The sequence below is a fragment of the Emys orbicularis genome, chromosome 23 (genome assembly GCF_028017835.1).
Source record: "Emys orbicularis isolate rEmyOrb1 chromosome 23, rEmyOrb1.hap1, whole genome shotgun sequence".
In the NCBI taxonomy this organism is placed as follows: Eukaryota; Metazoa; Chordata; order Testudines; family Emydidae; genus Emys; species Emys orbicularis.
This window is the reverse complement of record NC_088705.1, coordinates 4,420,366-4,445,594: the sequence shown is the minus strand read 5'-3', so window position 1 is coordinate 4,445,594 and position 25,229 is coordinate 4,420,366. Positions and strand designations below refer to the sequence as shown.

Sequence of the window (25,229 nt, the reverse complement as noted above, 5' to 3'; positions counted from 1 at the left end):
AGCGTCCAGACTTTTGGGGAAGCTGATCCAAACCAACTCTGAATTATCACAACACTACACTAAGGTTCCTTGTTGGTGCTGGATGGCTCGGGGAGCCCTGCACTACGAGGTCGCTGGTTTGAATCCAGCTCAAGTCACTAGTGTCCTCCAAAGTCATTAGCATCTAGTGCTCGTTTGATGCCCTCTATGAGATGTATCAGTGGGAGAGAAAACCTCAGCTGGTGAAAAATGTGGAGCTCAGCTTGGCAGAGAGGCCAGCAAGTGAAAGGGCCCCAGACGCTGAAATCCCCTCACCAATTCTGGAGGGACTCAAGATTGTAGCACTTTGGAAGGGCAGCCTAGGGCTGCCCCCATCCTACAGACGCATCAGTTGGGTACCATTCCCTGGGGCTAACATGCACGCAGAAGGAGGGGCAGATAAACAGCCTATGCTGGGAGCAGAGAGGAGGGGCCAAGAACGAGAGCCGCCTCTTGCGGCTAGTCAAGCCCCGGGGAAGACATGAGAGCGCTCTGCATGGCCACCAATGGGAGGGCCAGGCAGGGCTGCGGAGGAAAGGCCGGTAGCGTGCAGACAGCGCTCTGCATTACCGTATGAGCAGAGAAAGGACAGCGCTGGCCAGACGGGGAGCAGAAGCAGAGCCATTGCGGGGAAGGGGCAGAGCCTCGCTGATGCATGCAGGGAAGCCTGCCGCCTCCCCAAGAATCAGCATCGCCATGCTGCAGATTAGCACATGCAACGCAGGGGTGGGTGGGACGTGAGGGGTCAGGTGTCCATGTGCCACAGAAGGGTCAGTGGAGAGCAGCCAGGCCCGTCCCGCGTCTCAGACGCTGCTGCCACTTGGGAACCTCGAGTCCGATGCCCAGCTCCAGTGGGCTCCACTCAGCACCTAGCGTGCAGAGCTCTCCTCAGCTCCAGCCACTCCTTCAGCAGCCCGAGCGTATGAGCTCCAGCGACTGAGGGCACAGGGCAGTCAGGGCATGAGAGCCAGGCGCCGCCACGGGCACTGCCCACCTTACCTGGCCGGTGGTGAAGGAGCGTCCGTAGGCCTGTCCCCGAGGGTGCAGTCTGGGCGGGGTGCAGCAGCTGGGACAGTTACAGATATATGAATCAGAATAGTGCCTACTTGCAAACCTAATGAGAGACAGTGGGGGAAAAAGGATTCGGACCAGAAGCAACACGTTTAAGCAGAGCATTTGGAAACAGCCCAGTGACTGGGCTCCTGTCTGCAGCTGCTGCTGCTGCCCCCTGAACCTGGCAGATCATCGTCCCCGCCCGCCATCCCAACGCGAGCTCACCACCACCTCTACAGTCCCCCCAGACAGCCCCGGAGCAAGGAGGGGATTCCCAGAGCCCTCGCTGGGTTAGGCTGGGCTCACAGATCATCACGCACCCCCACAGCAGAGGGAGGTGCCGATAAGCAGGGCAGGCAGCAGACCCATGGTGGCAGTGCGGGGCTGGCAAAGGGGCAAGGCCACTGAGAGAAACAGAGCAGGTTAACCAGCAGGTGTGTCCTTACCTGGGCCACCAACACCTGAGAGCACTACAGCCATGTCGACACAGGGACTGATGTGACCCCCTAACACAGCACAATGTACACCAGCCCAGTGCAATCTGCAACCGTGCAAACTCCTACTGCAGGCCTGATTTACACCACTCTAGTGCAATGTGCAATGGTGCAAACCTCGAGTTTAAACACAGTTTGCCCCAGTCCAGCATAATTGACACTAGTACAAACTCTTAATACAAACACTGTTTTCACCAGTGCACTACAATTTACGCCAGTGCAAACCCCTAGTCTAAAAACTGCAGCATGATTTGCACTATTGCAGTTTACCCCAGTAACCCTCCTCTTTTCCCTGCCCCACTCCTGCAACAGAGATAAACTGCACCCATGTGAAATCCCCCTGTGCTCGTGCAAACTGTGTTTGCATCCCTCTTAGCCAGGGGTTTGCAGCAGTGGCTAAAATCCCAGCATAGACAAGACCCAACCCTTAGAGAGACAAACAGTTCAAACTTTCTCTGAACCCCAATACAGTTTATTTTAACTTTGGGGTTTCACTCACTGTCCTGGTTTCACAGATCTGCATGCACAAAAATGCCCAGACACTTGTGCACCTAAGGCCCGATCCTGCAATCAGATCCCCTCATGTGCACCGTGCACCCACACAGAGCCTTCCTGAACTAGGTCTGGGCCCACTGATCCAAGCACAGGATCAGGCCCTTATATGCAAATACAGCTGCAATAATTGCACATGCAAATGTCCACGTAAGCTGGATATCATTGAGCAGAGCCACGCAATCAAACCCACGGGCGTTTTGAACAAGCGTTTCTGAAAATCTGGGTCCTTGAAAGTAGACCAAACACTTGCATTTCTTGTTTATGGCAGCCCTGCGAAACTGACCATTTCCTAGTGCAAAATCTACTTACTAGCATTCATGGAGGACAAAGAAAACTGAAAGATTTTAATTGCCTGGAAATTCTCCCCCACACCCCAGCTCTCCCAGATTGAAAGATCTACGGGGCAGGGACTTCCTCCTTTGATGTGTATGTGCAGCACCTAGCACAATGGGGTGCAATCTTGTAAGGCTGGTCAGTTTCATACTCAAATGTCCCTGCACTAACCTGAGCCTAGGATGTTTAAGTTGCAAATCTGCAGGGGGGTGGGATGCGTGGGAAGGTTGCTGAAATCCCTGGATTTATGGAGTTTCACTTTTAAAAAAATTAACTGTGTATTTTCGCCTTAATTCCCTGCCAGAGAACCCTTGGAATCCACCTCTCACTAAAGCCTAAGTAAAGCAACCCCCAAGTCCCTGCACCCACCGCCCCAACATCCTCCCCAGACCACTCCTCTCCCACCCTAAACCCACATCCTCCAAAATCCTCTCCCCAAACCCCACCTCCCTGCCCCTCTCCAAGCCTGCATCCCCAGAGGCGGTTCAGAGCCAGCCTGGCCCCTCAGGCCCTCTCTTACTTGGTCCTGGCCTGGTCTACGCTGGAGGAGCGGCGGTAGCCATCTCGCCGGGACAAGCCCTTGGGAGACACCTTGGCGCTGGCCTCCGAGTCGCCGCTGTCGTCGTCCCCCATGGCCTTGATGTAGCTGCCGCTCCGCATCCGCCGGCAGGGGATCTCGCCGTCCTTCCCCACCGTTGGGTAGCTGCTCCACTCGTCCTGCGGCACCTGCAGCAAGGAGAGCCCCATGGAGAGGGGTTGGGTCAGGGAGCCCGGGGCAGTGGAGCACGCGTGGGGACAGAGGCAACGCGGAACGGTTGATAGTTTAGGTTGATAGAGGAGGTATCTGAGCCTCTAGCTATTATCTTTGGAAAATCATGGGAGACGGGAGAGATTCCAGAAGACTGGAAAAGGGCAAATATAGTGCCCATCTATAAAAAGGGAAATAAAAACAACCCAGGAAACTACAGACCAGTTAGTTTAACTTCTGTGCCAGGGAAGATAATGGAGCAAGTAATTAAGGAAATCATCTGCAAACACTTGGAAGGTGGTACGGTGATAGGGAACAGCCAGCATGGATTTGTAAAGAACAAATCATGTCAAACCAATCTGATAGCTTTCTTTGATAGGATAACGAGTCTTGTGGATAAGGGAGAAGCTGTGGATGTGGTATACCTAGACTTTAGTAAGGCATTTGATACGGTCTCGCATGATATTCTTATCGATAAACTAGGCAAATACAATTTAGATGGGGCTACTATAAGGTGGGTGCATAACTGGCTGGATAACCGTACTCAGAGAGTTGTTATTAATGGTTCCCAATCCTGCTGGAAAGGCATAACGAGTGGGGTTCCGCAGGGGTCTGTTTTGGGACCGGCTCTGTTCAATATCTTCATTAACAACTTAGATATTGGCATAGAAAGTACGCTTATTAAGTTTGCGGATGATACCAAACTGGGAGGGATTGCAACTGCTTTGGAGGACAGGGTCATAATTCAAAATGATCTGGACAAATTGGAGAAATGGTCTGAGGTAAACAGGATGAAGTTTAACAAAGACAAATGCAAAGTGCTCCACTTAGGAAGAAAAAATCAGTTTCACACATACAGAATGGGAAGAGACTGTCTAGGAAGGAGTACGGCAGAAAGGGATCTAGGAGTTATAGTGGACCACAAGCTAAATATGAGTCAACAGTGTGATGCTGTTGCAAAAAAAGCAAACATGATTCTGGGATGTATTAACAGGTGTGTTGTGAGCAAGACACGAGAAGTCATTCTTCCGCTCTACTCTGCTCTGGTTAGGCCTCAGCTGGAGTATTGTGTCCAGTTCTGGGCACCGCATTTCAAGAAAGATGTGGAGAAATTGGAAAGGGTCCAGAGAAGAGCAACAAGAATGATTAAAGGTCTTGAGAACATGACCTATGAAGGAAGGCTGAAAGAATTGGGTTTGTTTAGTTTGGAAAAGAGAAGACTGAGAGGGGACATGATAGCAGTTTTCAGGTATCTAAAAGGGTGTCATAAGGAGGAGGGAGAAAACTTGTTCACCTTAGCCTCTGAGGATAGAACAAGAAGCAATGGGCTTAAACTGCAGCAAGGGAGGTCTAGGTTGGACATTAGGAAAAAGTTCCTAACTGTCAGGGTGGTTAAACACTGGAATAAATTGCCTAGGGAGGTTGTGGAATCTCCATCTCTGGAGATATTTAAGAGTAGGTTAGATAAATGTCTATCAGGGATGGTCTAGACAGTATTTGGTCCTGCCATGCGGGCAGGGGACTGGACTCGATGACCTCTCGAGGTCCCTTCCAGTCCTAGAATCTATGAATCTATGAATAGTGGCGGGGGAGGGGGGGCACAATGTAAAGGTTCTGTTGGTGTGCAGCAGGGGTCCCTGGTAGAAATCTGGGGGGGCTGTGACCCCACGTGACCCCCCCCACACGCGTCACCTCTGCATGGCGGTGGAGCAGACTTAGCCATCCAGCCCATGGCTGCACAGTCCAGGGGAGGACACCGGGGAGACGCTACGCTAGGACAGAGAAGCTCGAGAGCCCGAAGGAACCGCAGGGTCTGTCTGTGTCCAGCGGTTTGACAAGAATCCTCTTTATAGCCATTATGGACAGGGCCTCTTTCCCCTGCTGGCTGCAGGACCCACTCCCCATTAGCCACTGGGAGCACCACACCAGGCAGGGGCAAACCATACTGTCCACAAGAGGAACAGCCCTTCCCCCATCCCTCCCCACAGCCTGCAGCTCAGACCCGAGCCCCAAAGTCCAGGGCACTGGATCTGACCTCCAAAGTCCAGGGCTCCGGGATTCAGCCCGTCTCTGCCCCAAAGCATGTCAGCAGAGTTTGGTTCACTCCCCTCCCCGCTTCCTCTGCTTCCCAGTGAGGCCGCACTCCAACAGGGAGGAGATTGTGTGAAATGGGCCGTTCTCCTGCTGATGCCGGCTCTGCTAGAACCAGAAACTTCCTGTTCTGACGGCTGCTCCAGCCTGGCTTGGGCTCTGCTCAGGGGTTCCTGGAGCTGGCAGAAGCATCGGATCTTCTGGGGGCCCCTGTGAGCCTTCTGCGGCTCAGCTCCCACCACCCTGCCTTCCCCTTTGCAAAGGGGAAGTGGATTCGGGGGCCCCGTGTCTCCCAGGGTGGGGTTCCTTTTGCTGAGCTGCCAGGCGCGGCTCACAACGGCTGGAGCTGGCTTCCCAGCACTGCACAGCTGGGGGGTCAGAACCTGCCCCCAACTCCCAAACAAAGGCCAGCTGCAAGCTGAGTGCCCTCAAAGAGAGAGCCTCGGTTCTCTCCTTACCCCTGACAGCCTCCGCGCTCAGTGCCCCACAGCCCCGTGGCGTGGCCCACCCCAGTCTGTTCACTGCCCCCAGCACCCGCCAACCCCCCCCCCAACCCTCATCCCTTTGCACGGGCTCTCTGGACACAGCTGGCACAGGTGTCTCAGCTGAGGAACTCCCCCCATGCGATACTCAGAACTCCCACCTCACAGCACCCCCAGCAGGCGAGGCTGGGCCAAATCCCACCCATGGCCCATGCAGCCATGGCCAGGCCCTCTGCCAAGGCACCGTTCCGATGGCGCCAGCGCCCCGGGATCCTGACCAGGTTCCGGTGATGGGACAGCATGCCCTGGGCTATGAGCACAAGAGCAAAGCAGCTGGAAGGGAACCAGAGACCCAGACAGACAGAGGCGCCTTTCCGGCCACTCAGAGGGAACACGGGAATGAGAGTGGGTCCATTTCCCACGTCTCTCGCTCCCCTGCCACGTCCCCACTCGGGTAGCCTGGGCTGGGAAGGCGAGCGGGTGGGGAAGGGGCCAGGAGAACCTGGCCATCCCCTCCCCCACCCGGGAAAGAGGGAGAAGGGCTAATTAGTTTTTAATTGGTAAAGGGTGACCTATCATGGAACCCAGGCAGAGGGGCCGGCCGGCAGCGCTAATGCAGGCATTAAAGGGTTAAACACCCATGGCCACCACTTGGGAAGGGAGCTGGCAAAAGCCTATGGGTGCGGGAGGAGAGGGGTGTTTGCACCCTCCCAGCCAGGCGGGGTGGGAGCCCGGCCCCATCTCGTATTGCACACAGGCCGAGGAGCTGGAATCGGGGCTGGCAGGTGGTTTGACCTAAAATCCAGGGGGGACGATGGGAGACGGGTGAGGCTGGGAGTGGTGCAAACCTCCAGACTGGGCTGGCCTGGAGCCTGGTGCCGTAGTGACCAGAGCCCGACAACTGGGGGTGGGGGGACTTTGGATAAATGGGGCTCGGTTTGGCCCATCTCTGCTTAGTTAATTCTTCTGTGGGTGGGTGAGACCGTGCATAGGCAAGTATGGGTGAGTGTGAATGTACCCAAGTGTGTGTGTATGTGTGTATCTGAGTGTGAACCTGGGTGTACCTGAGCGTGTGTATCTGAGCGTGAGTGTATCTGCACGTGTGTGTGTGTGTGTGTGTGTTTGCCTGAGCACAAGTGTGTGTGTACACGTGCTGAGTGTGGAGCAGTGGGGAAGCCTGGCGCTGTTTGGGATGTCCGACTGCACAGGAGCCGTTTCATTGTGGGGCTGTTTCCGGCGCTGGAGATTTCTTTGTGTTGGGACGGTCTGGGCTCTGGGGATACATGGGAATATGGACATTTCGGGGGGGGAGGGGTGTCAGTGCATCCACAGAGACCTTCTGGGAGGAGACGAGCAGAGGACGGCTCTGGGGCTGTCCTGGGGCGACTGGCCCTGCTGTTGGCTTTGTTTGTTTCCAAGAAGCATAATTCTGCCTCATGCTGCTGGGGCTTCTTAGCCAAAACCTCGGAGCCTCCAGTGCTCCTGGGGAGGGGGCTTCTTCCGCAGGGCAGAGCAGTTCAGGAGAGGGCTGCTCCGGTCAGGTGCCCAGACAGGGTTTTGGGAGCAGACAGCACAAGGGGTGCATCCGCCAGTTGAGACAGGCAGCAATCAGTAGCTCAAGGCTGTGCCAGGGGAGAGCTGATGAGCCAATGTTGGAGAATCCCTTCATTCCTCTCGTTCCAGCCAACGAGTGAGCTGCGGTGATTTGGGCCCGGCGTCGGGCAGATGGGCCGGAGATAGGGAGTGACAGCTGAGCTAACCAGCCTGGAATCTGGCCAGCAGCCCTGCGTAGGCTCCAGCGCTGGCCATTCGACTCCCCGTTCCTGGGGGCCGCAGCAGAGCGAGGGGAATCCCCGGCCGGAGCCTTCTCACCTGGAGCGGCTCAGCCCAATGAGATCGAACCTGAGGCAGGGCCAAGGAGGCTCATGGGAATTTCGTTTTCCCACAAACCTCTCTGCTATCTCCCCTGCCTGAAACCCAGCTAGCCACCACCACGGGAAGAGGGGGCAGCTCCAGCTGCCAGAAGCCATCGATACTGGTTGTGACAGAGCCATGCCCCAACGAGAAGGTGGAAACTTTCGTGCCCTGACCACCCCAGTCACATATGTGCCCGCGGGCAAAACACACCGTCAATGAACCCGAGCTGAGCACAACCTCTGGGGTTGCTTGGTACCTCTCATCCCCAAGGCTGCCAGGCGCTGCCAAACAGCAAACAACCTCCTGCTCTGCCCAGATGTCTAAGTGGCAGGGGAGCCACTGGGGCTGGGGCCTAGAAGAGTGAGACCCACTGCCCCATTGCATCTTGGGACAGCAGTTCTGCTCCCTCCTACGCAAACCTGGAGTGACCCCCCTGAAGCTGAGTGGCGACGCCCCAGATTTACAGCAGCACGAGCGCCGAATGTGGCCCTTCCTGGCCCCACAGATCAGCCAGGGCGTCCGTTTCCCACACCGCAGCATGGAGTGATGCGCAAAGACTGACTCACAGGTGTAAATCCAGAGTAGCTCTGCTAAAGCCAGTGGCATTGCTGTGGATTTACGCCAGCGTAACTGGGGGCAAGATTTGGCCCAAAGTATCTCCTGTCCCTTGGAATGACACCAGGTTGGGGCAACCCTGCTGGGATCCCCCAGAGCGCTGGGCTGGCTCCTGCCAGGCCTCTCTCAGACCCAGGGCAGCAGAAAGGGACCAGCACGCGGACAGGATCTGGCCCCAGAGATCTCACACGCAGGTGCCAACACACACAGGCCCACTCCCCCCCGCCCCCGTTCGCAGCGCGGGCCAGGCACCTCTACCATGGAGAGGCTGGAGCTGGGCCAACGGCAGGAGGGGAAGGCCCGGCGCTGATGGGCTCGTTAGGCAGGCAGATCATTTACATTTTTCCAATCTGTGCTAAGTGGTGCGAAACAAACAGCAGCATTGCTCAGCGAAGAGCCGGGAAGCCTGGCCCCCCGCAGGCCTGATTTTTCAATCATGCTCCTCAGACAGCAGCTCAGGTGAAGACTCCTGGATCTGGCCCAAGAGCCAGAGGGCAGAGTCTCGGTTTCCCCTTCAGCCTGGAAGGCCTCAGCCGGGGGTGGCTTCTGCGCTGCCTCTGGGACAGCAACGCTGGCTGTCCAAGAGGCACGTGTGTGCAGGGGAGGGGGCCGGCGGAGGGGGTGCGGTGGCAGGGTTGGAGCTGGGGCACGCAGGCCCTGGGGGTTGCCCTTCGGGAGCCAGGGAGCTCTGCGAGGGCCTGTGAGGTGCACGCTACAGAGCAGGCTGGGGAGGACTCCTGGTGGGCTAGCCCAGGGCCTGGACGGAGCTGTAAGCGCTGGATAGGTCATGTCACCAGCTGCAGGCCCTGGCAAGGTGGGGTGCACAGGTGAGGTGGGTGCTTTGGGGTTCGGAGAGCCCCTGCCCTGTTAAGCTGCACTCCTGCAGCACACCGCTGGGGCCTGGGAGCAGAGCCAGCTCACTCCCCATGTGCTCTCTGCACACGGGATGGGACAGGAGCCACAGCCTCAGAGCAGCCTGGAAGCCTGACAGCGAGCGATTGATAGAGCCAGGGAGAGCATGGGCCAGCACGAGGCAGGTTTCCCTTCAGCTCTGCCGCTGCATCTCAATCCTGACCCACAGCCCCAGGCTTCCACACAGCTCTGCCGATGCCCCTCAGTTCTTATCCGCCACCTCCTCTCTAGCCCGGTCCTCGGCACAGCTGGACAATGGACAATGTGGGGCCCTGGCGCTGGAGTGGCAGGACACACGGCAGGCCAGTATTATGGGGAAGGCTGGCACGGCTGCCTGCAGGAAGCCAACACTCAATCCCTGCCCATGGCATGCTAGGTTACTAGCCAGTTCCATCTGCCACCCGCCCAACCCACCCAGAAACATCAGCACGGTGAGGAAGAAAACAGGCTGAGCCCACATGGAGCGGAAGGGAGGGGGTCTGCCTGCCCTGCCAGCTCCCCATGGATCCCAACATGGGAAAACCACCCAGTGAAATCCAGCCCATTCCATGGAGAACCCCGACTGGCAAATCCCCTCCATGCCCAGCCACTCCGAGATCCTGGGGATAGGGTGACCAGACAGCAAATGTGAAAAAGCAGGACAGGGGTTAGGGGGTAATAGAAGCCTAATAAGAAAAAGACCCCAAAATCGGGACTATCCCTATAAAATTGGGACATCTGGTCACCCTACCTGGGGAGGAAGCTGTTACCAGTGTAAATGCTCCCACAGGCCGGCTGCCTCCTTCATGGCCCTGCAGCTACAGCAGTGGGGTTTCAGTGGTGGAGACTATCTCCACTCCGCTCTGCGCTCTCCCTGCTATTTCTCCGCTGCCAGGCAGCCTGGGGTCCACCTAGTCACCCACAGAACAGGGTCACTGGAGTGAGACCACAACCTCCCTTTGCCCAGCTGCCCTCAGATGGGAACAACGTTTAGTTACTGAGAGGATGGTTTTCAGTGGCCCTGATTATTACTGGTATTACCGTAGAGCAGCAGTTCTCAAACTAGGGGGCGGGCCGCCCCAGGGAGGCGGGGGAATGTGTCAAGGGAGGCCCAAGCATGTGGTTTTTCTGAAGAGCTCTGGCTTTCAGCCCCGGGTGGCTGGGCTCGCGCTGAAGGGCCGTGCACACCTGGGAAGCGGGGATTAAGGGGACAGCCGGAGCCCCACTGTGCCGGGGCTCACAGCCAGAGCCCCGCCCACCAGGGTCAGGCTCTCCTTCCCCCTCCCTCAACCCCTCACCTGGATGGGGCGGGGCTCCAGCCGTCAGCCCCAGGGTGGCAGCAGTAGCACAGAAGGACGGCAATGGGGTGCTGTCTGCTGTGAAAAGTGATATTGACAAATATCCCTTTTAATATTGCATCCCTTACTTCTGTGCAGCCGCAGCCGCCCTCCCCTCTGTCCTCAGAGCCGGGCGCCCCGGCCAGCAGCCGCCGCCGCCCTCCCCTCTGCCCTCAGAGCCGGGCGCCCCGGCCAGCAGCCGCCGCCGCTCTCCCCTCTGCCCTCAGAGCCGGGCACCCCGGCCAGCAGCCGCCGCCGCTCTCCCCTCTGCCCTCAGAGCCGGCACCCCGGCCAGCGGCTGCCGCCGCCACCCTCCCCTCTTCCCTCAGAGCCGGGCGCCCCAGCCAGCAGCCGCCGCCGCCGCCCTCCCCTCTGCCCTCAGAGCCGGGCGCCCCGGCCAGCAGCCACCGCCGCCCTCCCCTCTGCCCTCAGAGCCGGCACCCCGGCCAGCGGCGGCCGCCGCCACCCTCCCCTCTTCCCTCAGAGCTGGGTGCCCCGGCCAGCGGCCGCCACCCTCCCCTCTGCCTCAGAGCCGGTGCCCCGGCCAGCGGCCGCCGCCGCCACCCTCCCCTCTGCCTCAGAGCCGGTGCCCCGGCCAGCGGCCGCCGCCGCCACCCTCCCCTCTTCCCTCAGAGCCGGGCGCCCTGGCCAGTGGCCGCCCTCCCCTCTTCCCTCAGAGCCGGGCGCCATGGCCAGCGGCCGCCGTTCTCCCCTCTGCCCTCAGAGCTGGGTGGCGGTATATGTACTTATAGGTGGGGGCCTAAACGACTACAGACACAAAGAAGAGGAGCCTGATCAAATAAGTTTGAGAACCACTGTCGTAGAGCCCAGGAGCCCAGTGGAGATTAGAGCTCCATTGTGCTGGGCGCTGTACATACATGCGGTAAACACCTATTTCTAAATAAAGAAACCCAGGGCCTGATTCTGTACAGAGTCATCCTGGTCTCATGCCAGGCAACGCCACTGAGTCCCACATAGGCTGGCGTGGTTGGGACAGAGCGGGGAACCAGGTCTGGAGCCTCTTCAGAAACTGTGTATCTGCAAAGCAGGTTAGATGGGTCTGAGCCCAGCTCCTGGTACCAACAGCAGCAGGGTTTCAATGGTCCATGGGGGCCCGATCCTCCCCTTGCCCTGGTGCCACTCCATTGTAGTTACTCCAGATTTACACCAGTAGGAGAGCAGAATCTGTCCCCAGTTTGGGCACTCTCTAGTCAGGGGCTGCAGGACATTAACAGGGAGAGGTGGGATGTCAGGTGGAAATCTTGAGCTGCTGCTACCTAGGCCTTAGATGTATAGGTCCCTCTGTGCGTGAGCACATTCTCCGGGGCTCTCGGAAGAAGCATGGCTTTGTGGCTAAAGCTCCAAACTGGGAAGCAGGAGATTGGGACACCACAAGCTTTGTGTATGCCCTTGGGTGAGTCTCTCTGCACCCCAGTTCCATAGGGGGAGAATGGGGACCCTCCCCTCCCGCCACGGGGCCCATGAACGTGGGTGAGGTGCCGGGCCCTATATGGAGACAGAGCGATCCAGCAAAGGACGCTGTGAAGAAGGATTAAGATGCATTTTCACAAACCGCCTCTCTCCTGGCCGCCCCCGTTGCTCTGTTTTCTCCTCGTTAGAGCTGGGAGCTCATTGATCGGGCCTTTGGGGCTTGGTCTACCTCTGAGAGCCAAGGACCACAGCTCCTTCTCATTGTTTGTTAGCCTGTGATTAGCAGGAGCACCAGGGCTGGGATGTGCAGAGCTGGGGGCCCCGGCGCCTCGGGAGCCGGCTGTAGCCGCTGGCAGAATCTCTTCCCTTTTTTAAATAAAAGCCTTTTTGCTTTGTGCCTTTGGAGGACAAGGCTATTATAGCCCGACTCTCCTCTAATCGCAAACATCAAGGCGCTGGACCGCCAGGCATTGTGGGAAGACTGGGGAGAGCAAAGCCAACGGGGAACAAAGCTGCAGGAAAGAGCCACTTCAGCCTCACGCTGGTCCAGAGACGAGTAACATGCAGCCTCCAGCTGGGCTCGCTCTCGGCTGAGTCCTCGTGCCCGACAAGGGCCCCCTCAGAGTGCGTCCACACTGCATTGGGAACCGGGGTCTGTGGGGCCCGGCCTGGGGACTCGGAGCGTCCACACTGCATTGGGAACCGGGGTCTGTGGGGCCCGGCCTGGGGACTCGGAGCGTCCACACTGCATTGGGAACCGGGGTCTGTGGGGCCCGGCCTGGGGACTCGGAGCGTCCACACTGCATTGGGAACCGGGGTCTGTGGGGCCCGGCCTGGGGACTCGGAGCGTCCACACTGCATTGCGAACCGGGGTCTGTGGGGCCCGGCCTGGGGACTCGGAGCGTCCACACTGCATTGGGAACCGGGGTCTGTGGGGCCCGGCCTGGGGACTCGGAGCGTCCACACTGCATTGCGAACCGGGGTCTGTGGGGCCCGGCCTGGGGACTCGGAGCGTCCACACTGCATTGCGAACCGGGGTCTGTGGGGGCCGGCCTGGGGACTTGATGCATACCTGCTGTATTGTGAACTGGGGTCTGTGGAGCCCGGCCTGGGGACTCGGAGCGTCCACACTGCATTGCAAACCGGGGTCTGTGGGGCCCGGCCTGGGGATTTGGTGCATACCTGCTGTATTGTGAACTGGGGTCTGTGGGGCCCGGCCTGGGGACTCGGAGCGTCCACACTGCGTTGCGAACCGGGGTCTGTGGGGCCCGGCCTGGGGACTCGGAGCATCCACACTGCATTGTGAACCTGGTTTTACAATTGCAAGACCCGGGTCTCACAGACCTGCTAACGCACCCATACTGCACTGCCCAGATCTTCTGACTAGGCTGCGGCTTGAGCTGTGTCCACACTGCAAAATGACAGTTGGACCAAGTCTCAGTGGGCCTCGGACTCAGACTCACCCCCCAGCAGGATCCTCGGACCCGGGTCCCGAGTGCTGGCTGACCCGAGTCAGACTGATTTGTGTGTGGACGGAAGGGGGGCTGCGGCTCAAACCTGAGTCAGAGCTGGGACTCAGTGTGCAGGGTAGACATACCCTCAAGGGCCTACAAAGCTCAGTGCTCGCCCTTCCACGGCCACAGGGGAGCTGCCATCAAAGAGCCAGTCCTGTTCCCAGAAGCACAGCGACCCCCAGCACCACCCCTCCCGTTAGTTAATCCATGGGTGGATGGTGCCAGCTAGAACCCTGCTGAAGCAGGAGAGCAGGCTGGGTGATTCAGGTGAGCAGGGAAGCAGACAGCTACTCCCCACAGCACCCAGCCAGCGACTGATAGCTCATCTCTGAGCCCCTGCTGCAGGGAAGACACAGGCAGATGCAGGAAGAGTTGCCGATGGTTCAGCAAGAGCGGGGGCTTCCCTCTGCCGCAGCACGGAGCCAGCTCCCCAGCGCGGCACTCGGAGGCGTTATGCCACCCGCCATAGCGCCATCAGCAGGTCATAGGAAACCCAGGGCTTGAACTTCTGTCCTCGGTATTTAACACCCATCCCCAAGGGCATCGTCTGGCGATGCCCTCAAGTCCCCTTCTCTATGCCCTCCTCCTCCAATCGACTAGGGGAGGGGACACAATGCTGAGCATCTCCTTCCCCCAGCAGGGGCTGAAAGGGGCACGCCCAGACCCTGCTCCGGGGAGACCCATGGGAGCACAAGGCCGTGTGCAGGGACTGAACCTGTAATCCTCCCAGGGCCCTACCAGACCAGCCATCTGGGCCTTTCAAACACATGGCGCCAGGCGTGGCCCTGTCCCCCAGCTGTCACTAGTAACTCCGCGTAGCCGCTGAAAGGTCCCAGCCCATCACCCTGGTCTTGGGGCTCCCATAGCACAGAACAGAGCAAGCAGCTCCAGCTCTGCCCCTCTGTGCCTCGCCGCTGAGCAGCTCTCAGGAACTGGGTCGGGCCGGGGGATCACTCAGAGGAGCACGAGGCAGAAGCACCGAAGAGCGGAGCTGGGACAGGAGCCTAGACACATCTGTCGCACACTGGACCCGATTCGGCCACCAGGGAGAGGGAAACGGGGGGCAGGCTAGGAGGAGCAGGAAGCTGGGAACCAGGCCAGGTCCTGGATCCCATCTCACGCACCCCAAACCCAGAGGGGTGGAGCTCAGTCCCAGGGCACGGTAGACAGCCATGGAGCTACATGCCCATCACACAGGCGGGGTGAGGGCCAGCCCTGGCTCATCACCAAGCCATCTACCCCCCTGCCCCCTGTAGAGCTCTAGCTAGCTAGAGAGACAGACCAACCGCCCTTCTGTGGGCAGACACATGCCTATCCACATGCTGTATCTGCCACGGCTCTGCCCTGGGTCTAGGCTCACATTTAAAGGAAGCCGGGCGGGGTGACTCTCTGAAGCAGCCGTAGCAAAGGAGTCCTTTCAAAGCAGCAGGACCCAATCCGGACCTCCCGCTCCAGCTGCCAAAGCCGAAGGGAGAGGTGGTTTGGCAGAGACAAGCTCTCGGGAGGACACGTTAGGAGGAGGGGAGCTTTCCTTGGAAAGGCGAGCGCTCATTAAAAGCAGCCAACGCCGGCCAGCTGTCAGAGTGCGTGGGTGAAGCTGAGCGTTGATCCCACCGCTCAGAATAAGGGCGGAGAACCTCTGTGCCCTTCTCGGCCAGCTCATTCAATCGCCCCCTGCCCCTGCCCTCTCTGCCTCCCACCTGGTCTCTGGGAGCCCCCCCGGCACTAAGGGGCGCTGTGCCGCTGGCCACTTGTGGTCACTGAGGGTCGGCCCCATCACCCTTTTCCCCCTAGTGCGGGGCCGTCCCATGCAATCCCCTTTCACTTCCTAAAATCATCCCTGCTGGCTTCAGTGGGATACCATATTCCTCGCTTCCTGCCCTACACTCCAACGGCAGTGACATTGCTAGGTGCTATCGGTACGCAGTACTACTTCGAGGAAGGGTGACCAGGTGTCTGGTTTTTGACCGGAACACCTGGTCGAAAAGGGACCCTGGCAGCTCCGGTCAGCACTGCTGATCAGGCTGTTAAAAGGGACCCTGGCAGCTCCGGTCAGCACTGCTGATCAGGCTGTTAAAAGTCTGGTTGATGGTGCTGTGGTGCGAAGGCAGGCTAGTCCCTATCTGTCCTGGCTGGCTCCGCGCTGTACCCCAGAAGCGGCCGGCAGGTCCAGCTCCTAGGCGGGGGTGCCACGGGGCTCTGTGCGCTGCCCCTGCCCCGAGCACCCGCTTCACACTCCCATTGGCCAGGAACCGGCCAATGGGAGCTGGGGTGCGATGCCTGCACGTGAGAGCGGCGTGTGGAGCCTCCTGCCCCCACCATCCCTGCCTAGGACCCGGACCTGCGCAGCACAGTGCAAGGACAGGCAAGCAGCCTGCCTTAGCCCGCCCCACTGTGCCGCTGACCAGGAGCATCCGAGGTAAGCCCGCTCCTCAACCCCAAGCCCCAACCCCCTGCCCCAACCCTGAGCCCCCCCCAACCCAGAGCACCTTCCTGCACCCCAAATCCCTCATCCCGAGCCCCACCCCAGTGTCCGCACCCCCAGCCAGAGCCCTCTCCCGCACCCTGAACCCCTCATTTCTGGCCCCACACCGGAGCCTGCACACCCAGTTAGAGCCCTCACCCCTTCCCGCACCCCAACCCCCTACCCCAGCCCTGTGAAAGTGAGTGAGGGTGGGGTAGAGTGAGCTACCGAGGGAGGGGGAATGTATTGAGTGGGGGGGCGGGGCCTTAGGGAAGGGGCGGGGCCTCAGGGAAGGGGCAGGGGTAGGGTGTTCAGTTTTGTGCGACTAGAAAGTTGGCAACCCTACTTAGAGGCTGCAACCAAGCTCAGGGCCTCAGCGTGCCAGGTGCTGTACAGACCCATAGTGAGAGACAGCCCCTGCCCTACAATCTGAATAGACCACGAGTGGGAGAGTGGAGGCAATATCACCCCCCTTTCACACCAGGGGAACTGAGGCAGAGAGCGGCTAAGCAACATGACCACGGTCACATTGGAGGCCTAGGGCAGAGGAGGGAGTTGAACTCCCATTTTCTGACCCCAGCTCAAGACCTGAAGCACACGCCCATCCCCCACCTCCCCCAGCCACCTGCTACCCCGAGAGCTGCAGCTGCAGGGACAGCCCGGGAAGGAGCCGGGGACACAGACAAGAGGCTGGGAATCTGCTAAGTGCTCTGGAGCTCACCACAGGCCCAGTCCAGATCAATCAATAATAATAATTCAGCCGGGGGGGAGGGCAGAAGCGAGCTGTGCTTGCAGTTAGCGGGAAAGGCAGGCAAGACACATCTGGAAGTGTCCCCCCGCAGGGCCTGGTGTGACAAGCCACGGGAGTGCTGGTGGCACATGCCTGCTTGGCAGTGACCTTCCCAAAGTCAGACCCATTTCACCGGGGAACGGCGTTGGACAAGCGCATGCTTTGCAGCGGAAGCAGAGAAGCCTGGTCTTCAGACCAGGAGAACAGGAGTCAGGACTCCTGGGTTCTGTTCCTGCCGCTGGCTCTCTGTATGCCGCATTGTTGTAGCCGAGCTGGTCCCAGATATGAGAGAGACAAGGTGGGTGAGGTAATGTCTTTCCTTGGACCAGCTTCTGTGGGTGAGAGAGAGAAGCTTTTGAGCTACACACAGCTCTTCCTCAGGTCTCTCTGAGTGACCTTGGACAAGTCCCTGTCCCGCTCTGTGCCTCAGTTTCCCAGGGTCCAGCAGCACCTACCAAAGCACACCAGGTGTGAGGATTCGCATGGTCCTCTGGCATCCTGGGATGAAACAATGCCAGGATTTGCACATGGCATCACCTTGCAGTGACCTCGCACTCATCTCATCACCACATGATACCTGGAGGGACCCAGTCATCTCAGGCCCCTTGAATACCCTACGGTCTAGAACAGGGAGATCCCCCTACTGAAACTGGGAGGAGCCAGGACTGATGCCCCTAAGTCAGTGCCAGGTCAGGAATGTTTGCCCTTTGCATCACCCCACCACTGAGAGCCCTGCAGGCCCAGGAGGCTGAGTGAGGAGAAGCAGAGAAAGCTGGCGCTGGCTGGGTGTGGGCCTTTCCCTGACAAAGCCACACACCCCCCTTGGCAAACCAAAGCCCCAGCCAAGCGGGTCACAGCAGGGCATGGGCGGTCTGGATTCTGGAGAGCGGGCAGGAAAGAGACTGCCCACTGCCCACATGGCTGTTGGTGGGGCCACAACGAAACCAAGACTGAGCGGCAGGATTGGCACCCAGAGCAAAGTCTTCCAAAGTGGGGGGGGGGCACTGGGTGTGTGCAGGGCAGGGGGTTGGCAAGGGTGGAATATGGGGGTGTGGAGCACAGTGGGAGTGGGGTTGGGTGGGGTTGGGTCCAGCCCGGCATAGGGATGGGGGGCGGATAGTTCAGGCCATTGTTCAGCGTTTGGCTCAGGACCTGGCTCCAGTCTCACTGGTTATGTCGTTGGGAAGCCGGTGACCCTCAGCTGGGGCTTCCTTGTTCCAGCCCAGGAGGGAGCTGGAGGCCAGGACCATCCCCTTTGGACCGACAACCCCAAGCTTCTCTGCATCCCATCCCCGCCTCCCGCCCCATTCGCTCCCGGGCTCTATGTGCTACGACCGACTCGTGCCCATAGGTGGCAGCAGCCCACTGGCCCTGCGGCTCCAGGATCCCCGAGTCCCGGTCTCAGCCACACAGGGACATTCTCTGGCTTTCCACGGTTCACTTGCCTTCCCTACGGCGCCCGCAGCCCAGCGCAGTGAGTCCAGCCCTGTCCGCACGCCCCGCCGCACAGCTCCCCGGCTGCCCCACCGCCCCTGGGAATCCCATCAGAGCAGCCACTGACCATGGCCCGGGGGCATCGTGCTTCTGTGCACGGCGCTTCAGAGACAACGCCTGGGTTAAGGCCATGGCTGCAGCGGAGGTTGCAATTCACCATTGCCGAAAGCTGCCAGAGTGCACGGGGGTTGTGTGCGCGGAGAGACGTGTGCGGTGGGGCGTCCAGGCCAAAGGAACTGGATTTGTAAGAAGTTCATCCCCAGATCTCCAGCCCATAAAGAAGAGCCCGTGGGTTGGCTCAGCAGAGGGGGAAGGCCCCTGACAAAGGTCAAGGAGTATCCAGAGACTTGTCTGCGCTGGGGTATTTTTACCAGGCCTTCCCATTGCTGCAAGCCCTAGTGTAGAAGGGGCACCTGCTCTTGGTGCTGCGTCTGGCTAGCTCTCTGCAGGGCTGGGAGACGCAGCGCTGATGATGACCGCCCTCTGCGCTGGGGCGGAGTGACTTCCAGACACTGCAACCAGGCAGGACGGGAACCAACGATTGACACCTGCAGGCGTGTCCCCCCCGCCCCCCAGCCAAGCCAGCCCGCCCCCCCAGTGCACACCTCACCTGAAGGTAATGGTAGCCTCTGTCTTTGGCTTTTGCCTCCTGCAGTACCAAGGCTTTCTCCTGGCTGCCTCCCGAGCTGGGATATGCCTCCCGGGCTTGGCTGACCGTCATGGTGTGCCAGGCACTCCTCTTCAGCGTCTGGCCGTCCAGCGACATGGACATGCCAGCGCAGGCCAGGCACTTGCCCTCCCCCCCGCTTTTTAGACTCTTCAAGGTCAAGTCTCTGAAGGCACTTTCAGGAGCATCCACACAGTACTGGGTGCCCTGGTCCACGGCGTGCCGGCCGGACACCAGGTAGCTGCTGTCGCTGTCCAGGTTGTCGTCAGAGCTCCACCAGCCCATCATCTTGGGCCGGTGCCGGGAGTCCAGCTTGCGGTCTTTGCTCTTGCTCCGCTTGCTGTGCCGGGACTGGTGGTGCTGGTGGTGATGGTGGTACCCATCCCCCCGGCCCTCCATCTTGGTGCCGTTGTACTCCCGCTTGGCCGGGGCCTCCAGGGAGTGGGACTTGGCGAAGAGCTTCTGGACGGAGTGGACCAGGTGGCGGATGCGGCTGGGGCTTTCGCTGCGCTGCTCCGTGGTGCTGGCCCGCTGGTACTGCAGCGTGTGGAAGCCATCATGGTGCAGTGGCAGCTGCTTCTCAAACTGGTCCAGCAGGGTGGGGGGCAGGCGGTTGATCTTGCTGGAGGGGTGGGTGGCCGCCATGCACTCGTCGCAGGAGTCGTACTGCTGCTGCGTATGGTGCATCCTGGGGAAGGTGCTGCTGCTGCTGGCGGAGAGCGGTTCGGTCAGGCTCATTGGCCCGCCTGGGCACTCAGCGGGGATCCCGGGGCTCCGAGAGGGGCAGTAGCGGTGATCCAAAGAACAAGGCTCACTGGGGCTGAGGAGGTACGACTGCCTGGATTCCTGGCTGTGGCGGATGTAGTCCAGGGGCTGGTCACAGTCCTCTGGGATGCAGTGACACGGGTGCCCTGTGGAGCTCTGTGATTGGCTGCGCTCCCCATGATAGCCCTTCATGGTGTCAGAACCTTGCCCGGAACTTCCTCATTGTGCCGGATGATCCCTGCGGGGTCCCCTGCGGAGACAGGACAGACACATTAGCCATCTCCCATCCCACTGGCGCCTGGGCAGGTTTCCGAGCCCTGCCTCTCTTTGCACCTTCAACCTGCCCATGCAGAGAACGGTCGGTGGCGGCTCTGTACCCACCTTTCTATGAGAGCAGACTGTATGAGCCTGCTCGTCAGCTGGTGCAAATCAGCACGGCTCCTCTGACCATCTACACCAGCCAAAGATCTGGCCCTCCGCGTCTAAAAACCCGACTGTGCCTGCCAATCAAGTCTGAAAGGACGGCGAAATTATGGGTGCTGAAAAGGGAACCCCATGTAAGGCAGGTCTGTGAGCCCCGCCCAAAGTCATGCTCACGTGCAAAGCCAACACAGGACGGACGTTCCATTTCACACAGAAAAGATATATTAGAATTGGAAAAGGTGCAGAGAAGGGCAACCAGAATGATTAGGGGGATAGAACAGCTTCCATATGAGGAGAGATTAAAAAGACTGGGACAGCTCAGCTTGGAAAAGAGATGACCGAAGGGGACATGAGAGAGGTCTATAAAATCAGGAATGGTGTGGAGAAAAAGAGTTATTTACCCCTTCCCGTAACACAAGAACCAGGGGTCACCCAATGAAATTAACAGGCAGCAGGTTTCAAACAAATAAAAGAAAGTATTTCTTCACACAACGCACAGTCCACCTTGCAAGGAGTTCCACAGGTTATGTTGTGGAGGCCAAAAGTCTAACTGGGTTCAAAGAAGAATTAGGTAAATTTACAGAGGATAAGTCAAGATAGTCAGAGACACAACCCTGGGTGTCCCTAAGCCTCTGACTGCTAGAAGCTGGGACGGGACAACAGCGAGATAGATCACTCGATAAATTGTCCTGTTCTGTTCATTCCCACTGAAGCACTGGAAGACAGGACCCTGGGCTAGATGGAGTAGGTCTGACTGGATTTTGAGATTTCAAAATCTGGCTTCACTCCCAATCAGAACAAACCCCAAACATTTCAAAGGTCTCCACAAAATAAATTGTGGTTTTTTTAAAATGTGTTTTGGATCAATTGAAACATTTCATGGTGATTTTGATTTTGGTCAGTGTTCTACTATCCTACATACTAGAACACAGAATGAAAAACGATCAAAATGAAAAGTCGTTTCAAAATGAAAAATCTAAAGGTTTCATTCCAACACTTCAAAACGGGACATTTCAACATTGTCGGAACATTCTCCACCCCCCCAGTTTTCCTCCTAGATGAAATTTTAATCCTAAACATTTTGATTTAATCCCAACTGCACTGGCCGGTGGAAAATGGTTCTGCGTTTTTCCAACCAGCTCTACTCACGTGGCTTATAATGTGCTGAAATAAGGAGTCGGAGGGGAGAGAGAGGGCCCACTGTGATATGAAATCTCAATCCATCCTCATTCTACCTGCAGATCTTCAATCAAGCCGTCGAAATGGCACTTCTGCCGTGTTCCAGTGGAGGTTACAGAGGTATTTATAGAAGCTACCTTGAAACCTCAGGAACCTATCAGTCCATTTATCAAAACGCCTGCAGTTCCCCATTTAAGACAGGCAAACAATAAGAAGAAAGAAATTGAGCAAAGAAAGTTAAACTGTACCCAGGGCATTTTATTCAACACGAGGCTCGAACCAAATGGCCTGGCTCCTCTAACAGGCTGTCTCGTGGGCTCTGAGCCATGAACTGAACAGTCTCCCGGGAATTGAAGCTGGCATTTCTCTCACATGGCTTTTTTAATGATGATTTCCTTATACATTGGTGAGGGACTGGTATGATTCGGCACTGGCTGGGGCTATGCGACGTGCTAACCTGACTCTAAGCTGTTACCCCAGCATTGCATCCAGTTCTCAGACACACCCACGGCTGCAGGGAACAGCTGTTCCATACCACGCCCAGTGGTTACCAGTGAGAACGCTGCTTTTTTCAGTCTCTCAGAGGAGTCCTACTAGCAATCTAGGCAGCCTACAGCAATGCTGCTTTAAGCTGGGATGTTTCCATCTCTCCCACACTTACCAGGGGTGGGCCAGACCAGTACTTGTATGGGAGACCCTCATGGAAAAGCCATGGTGTTATAGGGCATGATGATGAGTCACTAGGGGGCGCTGTACCCTCTTGAATCCATATTGATTCCAATGCCCCAGCAGTCCTGCTAAAAATAATACTCCAGTATTCTGCCCAAACCACTGCACTCCTACAGTAGCACTACTGGAAGACGTAGTGGTGCTTTGGGTAACTCTTTCATTAGGTTTGGGTTCTGGCTGAGATGTAAAACCAAGCTCTTGACCCCATGTTGCCATTAAGGATCCCAGGGCACTTTTCCCAGCAGCAGAGGGCGTTGACCCCAATGTCCTGGCCAAATTGAATCGTTATAGCCTACCTCCTGCCATTCTCCTTGCAGTTCCAAGTGGATTTGGGATCTTTCTTCACTTCCTGTCCTAAACCGATGAGTAATGTTGCAGAGTGCTGTTAAACAGCTGCCACGTTCCATCCTAGAGGCAGCTGCATTTCCATGGGGTGGAAGGCAGGACCCATAGGGATACCTTGTAAAGGGTTTGGGATGAAAGGTGTTGTGTGTATGTATTTTTATACCCCGCCTCTCAACCAGAAGGATGCCAAAGCACTTTTCAAATCACTCACAACAGTCTGTTAAATAGAACATGGCATCTGCTTAATAATAATACCTAGCTTTCATATAGCAATTTTCATCAGTAGATCTCAAAGCACTTGATCCCCAAACTATCATGATCCCCATTGTACAGATGAGGAAACTGAGGCACGGGGGGGGGGACTAATTTATGCAAGGTGACCCAGCAGGCCAGTGGCAGAGACAGGGATAGAACTCAGGTCTGAATGCCAAGGCAGCGCTCTAGCCACTAGGCAATACTGCCTCCCTATAGTACACTCCCTATAGTTTAGGCGTGTTCAGTTTCTTGAGAGGCAGCATGGGTTGGAGGGTTGGAAATCCACAGCCCCCTCCCCCCATTCTAATGCTGGACTTGGGCAAGACTCACCACCTCTCTGCCTCAGTTTCCCCATCTCGTCTTGAGAACAGTAATGCTCCTCCACAGGAGTTAATGGAGGTCTAGTGCTTTGAATGTAGACAGTGCTCTATATGCTAAGTATCATTAGGAGCAGAGGTGGAGAATACCTCTTACAAGGGGAGTTTAAGGATGCAGAATGCAATTACCCCCATTAGAATCTGGGCCGGGCATAAGCTTACGTTAACCCTATCATTGCATGGGATCTTTAATGACCACAAGCAGAGAGAGTTTGCTTTTGTGTCCCATTCCCCACCTATACCAAACCAGGGCTCTGGGCTCAAATGGATCCTACTGATCCAGCAGTGCTTGGAGGGCTCCCATCCAAATACCAACCCAGCCTGAAACGACTCAGCCAGTAGTTACTCAACCAGATCGGAAGGGAAGCACGGTGCAAGATGGAGTAGTGGGGCTAGGTACCGCCAGCAAAGTAGAAGGGGAGGCAGAAATTTCCCAAAGCTGTAAAACTGTGAAGAAATATGGTCTTACGGGTCAGACACTGAACTGGGTTTCAGTCCTCAGCTCTGCTTCAGGCTCCTTGGACAAGTCACTTCATCTCTCTGCACTCATGGGTCTTGTGAATTTCACCCAAGAGCTGCTGGGGCAGGGGAGGGGTATTTTTCTTCACCCTGAAATATTTCCCGGTAGCAATTGAGGGAGGGGAACTGGCTTAGTAAAACTTGCCAGCCTCATTGCTTCTTTCCTCCCCTTCACCCTTTTTTAATGATTAGTTCTAGCAGCTCATGAAAAAATAAAAGCGCCATCTCCAGAGACACAAGAAACAAGGTCACCTTATTCCCCTAGCAGAGCGTTCAGGGCTTGGTTCGTGTGGGAGCCGATAGAACACAAATCACTGTTTAATTATTAATAAACATTAAACCACCCATATTAAAGGGGAAGGAAAGCCACATGGCAACACATCTTCTCGGCAGACAGACAGACAGACACCAGCCTCCCCCGGAATGGGCTGGACAGCTGGACTGCAGTGGCAATAGCTTATGAATACGCCGCTCGACAGCTCAGAGTGCCTGGTGCCACCATAAAGCATGAGTCGGACAAATCAATTCAGATGCCACAAGAACATTTTTTTACAATAAAAAGAACAGGAGTACTTGTGGCACCTTAGAGACTAACACCTTGTGGCACCTTAGAGACTTATGCTCTAATAAATTTGTTAGTCTCTAAGGTGCCACAAGTATTCCTGTTCTTTTTGCGGATACAGACTAACACGGCTGCTACTCTGAAACCTTTTTTTTACAATGGCTTTTGAAAGCTGCCGGAAGTGTCTTGACTCAGCTGTTCTGCGTGGCTATAAAAGTCAAATGCAAAGTGCCCCATACCTAGGTCTGCTGATGGTCTTCAGTGCTAACCCACAACCCCACTTGTTATTCCAGTCCAGAGCTCCCCACACACAGCTCTGCCAATGCCCCTCAATCCTCACCCACTTCACCCCCTGCTGTTTCAGCCCTGGACTCCCACACACTCTCTGCCAATGCCCCTTCACCCTGACCTGCAACTCTTCTTGCTATTCAAGCCTTGGCCTCCCCATACAGCTCTGCCAACACCCATCAATCCGGCAAAGTCCCGTTCTCTATCGGCTCAGTCTGCTCCCTGTCCTAACAGCAGCTAACCAGAGACGGAAAGCTACAAGGAGCAAGCAGGACAGGCCCGGTCTGACCACTACACCTGCTCACTCATTTGACTTGTTAATATGAAGAGCTTCTGAGTGAGATTTTAAAAGCCATTAATTTCAAAGGGGACCGGATCCGCCTATGAGCCTAGTTGCTGAGCTGAGGAGCCAAAGAGGTCTTGGGGCATCCAAGGTTGAAACACGGACCCTGGGACCCTCACCAGCTCGGCTGACTCGGAGGCCAGACATTCATGCTTCTGAAAGGAGACTCACAAATTAGAGAGGGTTCAGAAAAGAGCTAAGAGAAACCCTGCCTCCCGCGAGAGACGTGAGAAGCGCCATCTCTTTAGTGTGTGCAAGAGAAAGGTTAAGAGGTGACTTGATCACAGTCTACAAGTTCCTAGATCTCTGATAGCAGCTGGCTCTTTAATTTAGCAGCAAAAGGCAGAATGAGACCCAGCGGCCAAAAGCAGAAGCCAGAGAAATCCAGCCTAGAAGTAAGACCGAGGGCTAATTAGCCACTGGACCAACTTCCCAAGGGATGTGGCGGAGCCTCCGTCACTTGAAGTCTTTAAATCCAGCGATATGCCGTTGCTCCACCAACACTGCAGACTTGATGCAGGAATTACTGGGTGAGGTTCTGTGGCTTGGG

The 25,229-nt window shown here is 57.0% G+C and overlaps 1 protein-coding gene across 1 annotated transcript in view; it reads right to left on the bottom strand.

Annotated features, from left to right (window-relative positions):
• Positions 1-19,851, bottom strand: part of DLGAP3 (DLG associated protein 3) — a 29,897-nt gene extending 10,046 nt beyond the window's left edge. Inside the window, exons 1-3 of the mRNA XM_065421672.1 lie at positions 18,838-19,851; positions 2,974-3,179; positions 1,018-1,132 (exon numbers count right to left, since the gene is read on the bottom strand). Of these exons, the coding sequence (XP_065277744.1) occupies positions 1,018-1,132; positions 2,974-3,179; positions 18,838-19,851 (1,335 nt within the window). The remainder of the gene's footprint in view (positions 1-1,017; positions 1,133-2,973; positions 3,180-18,837) is intronic.
• Positions 19,852-25,229: the final 5,378 nt, after the last annotated feature.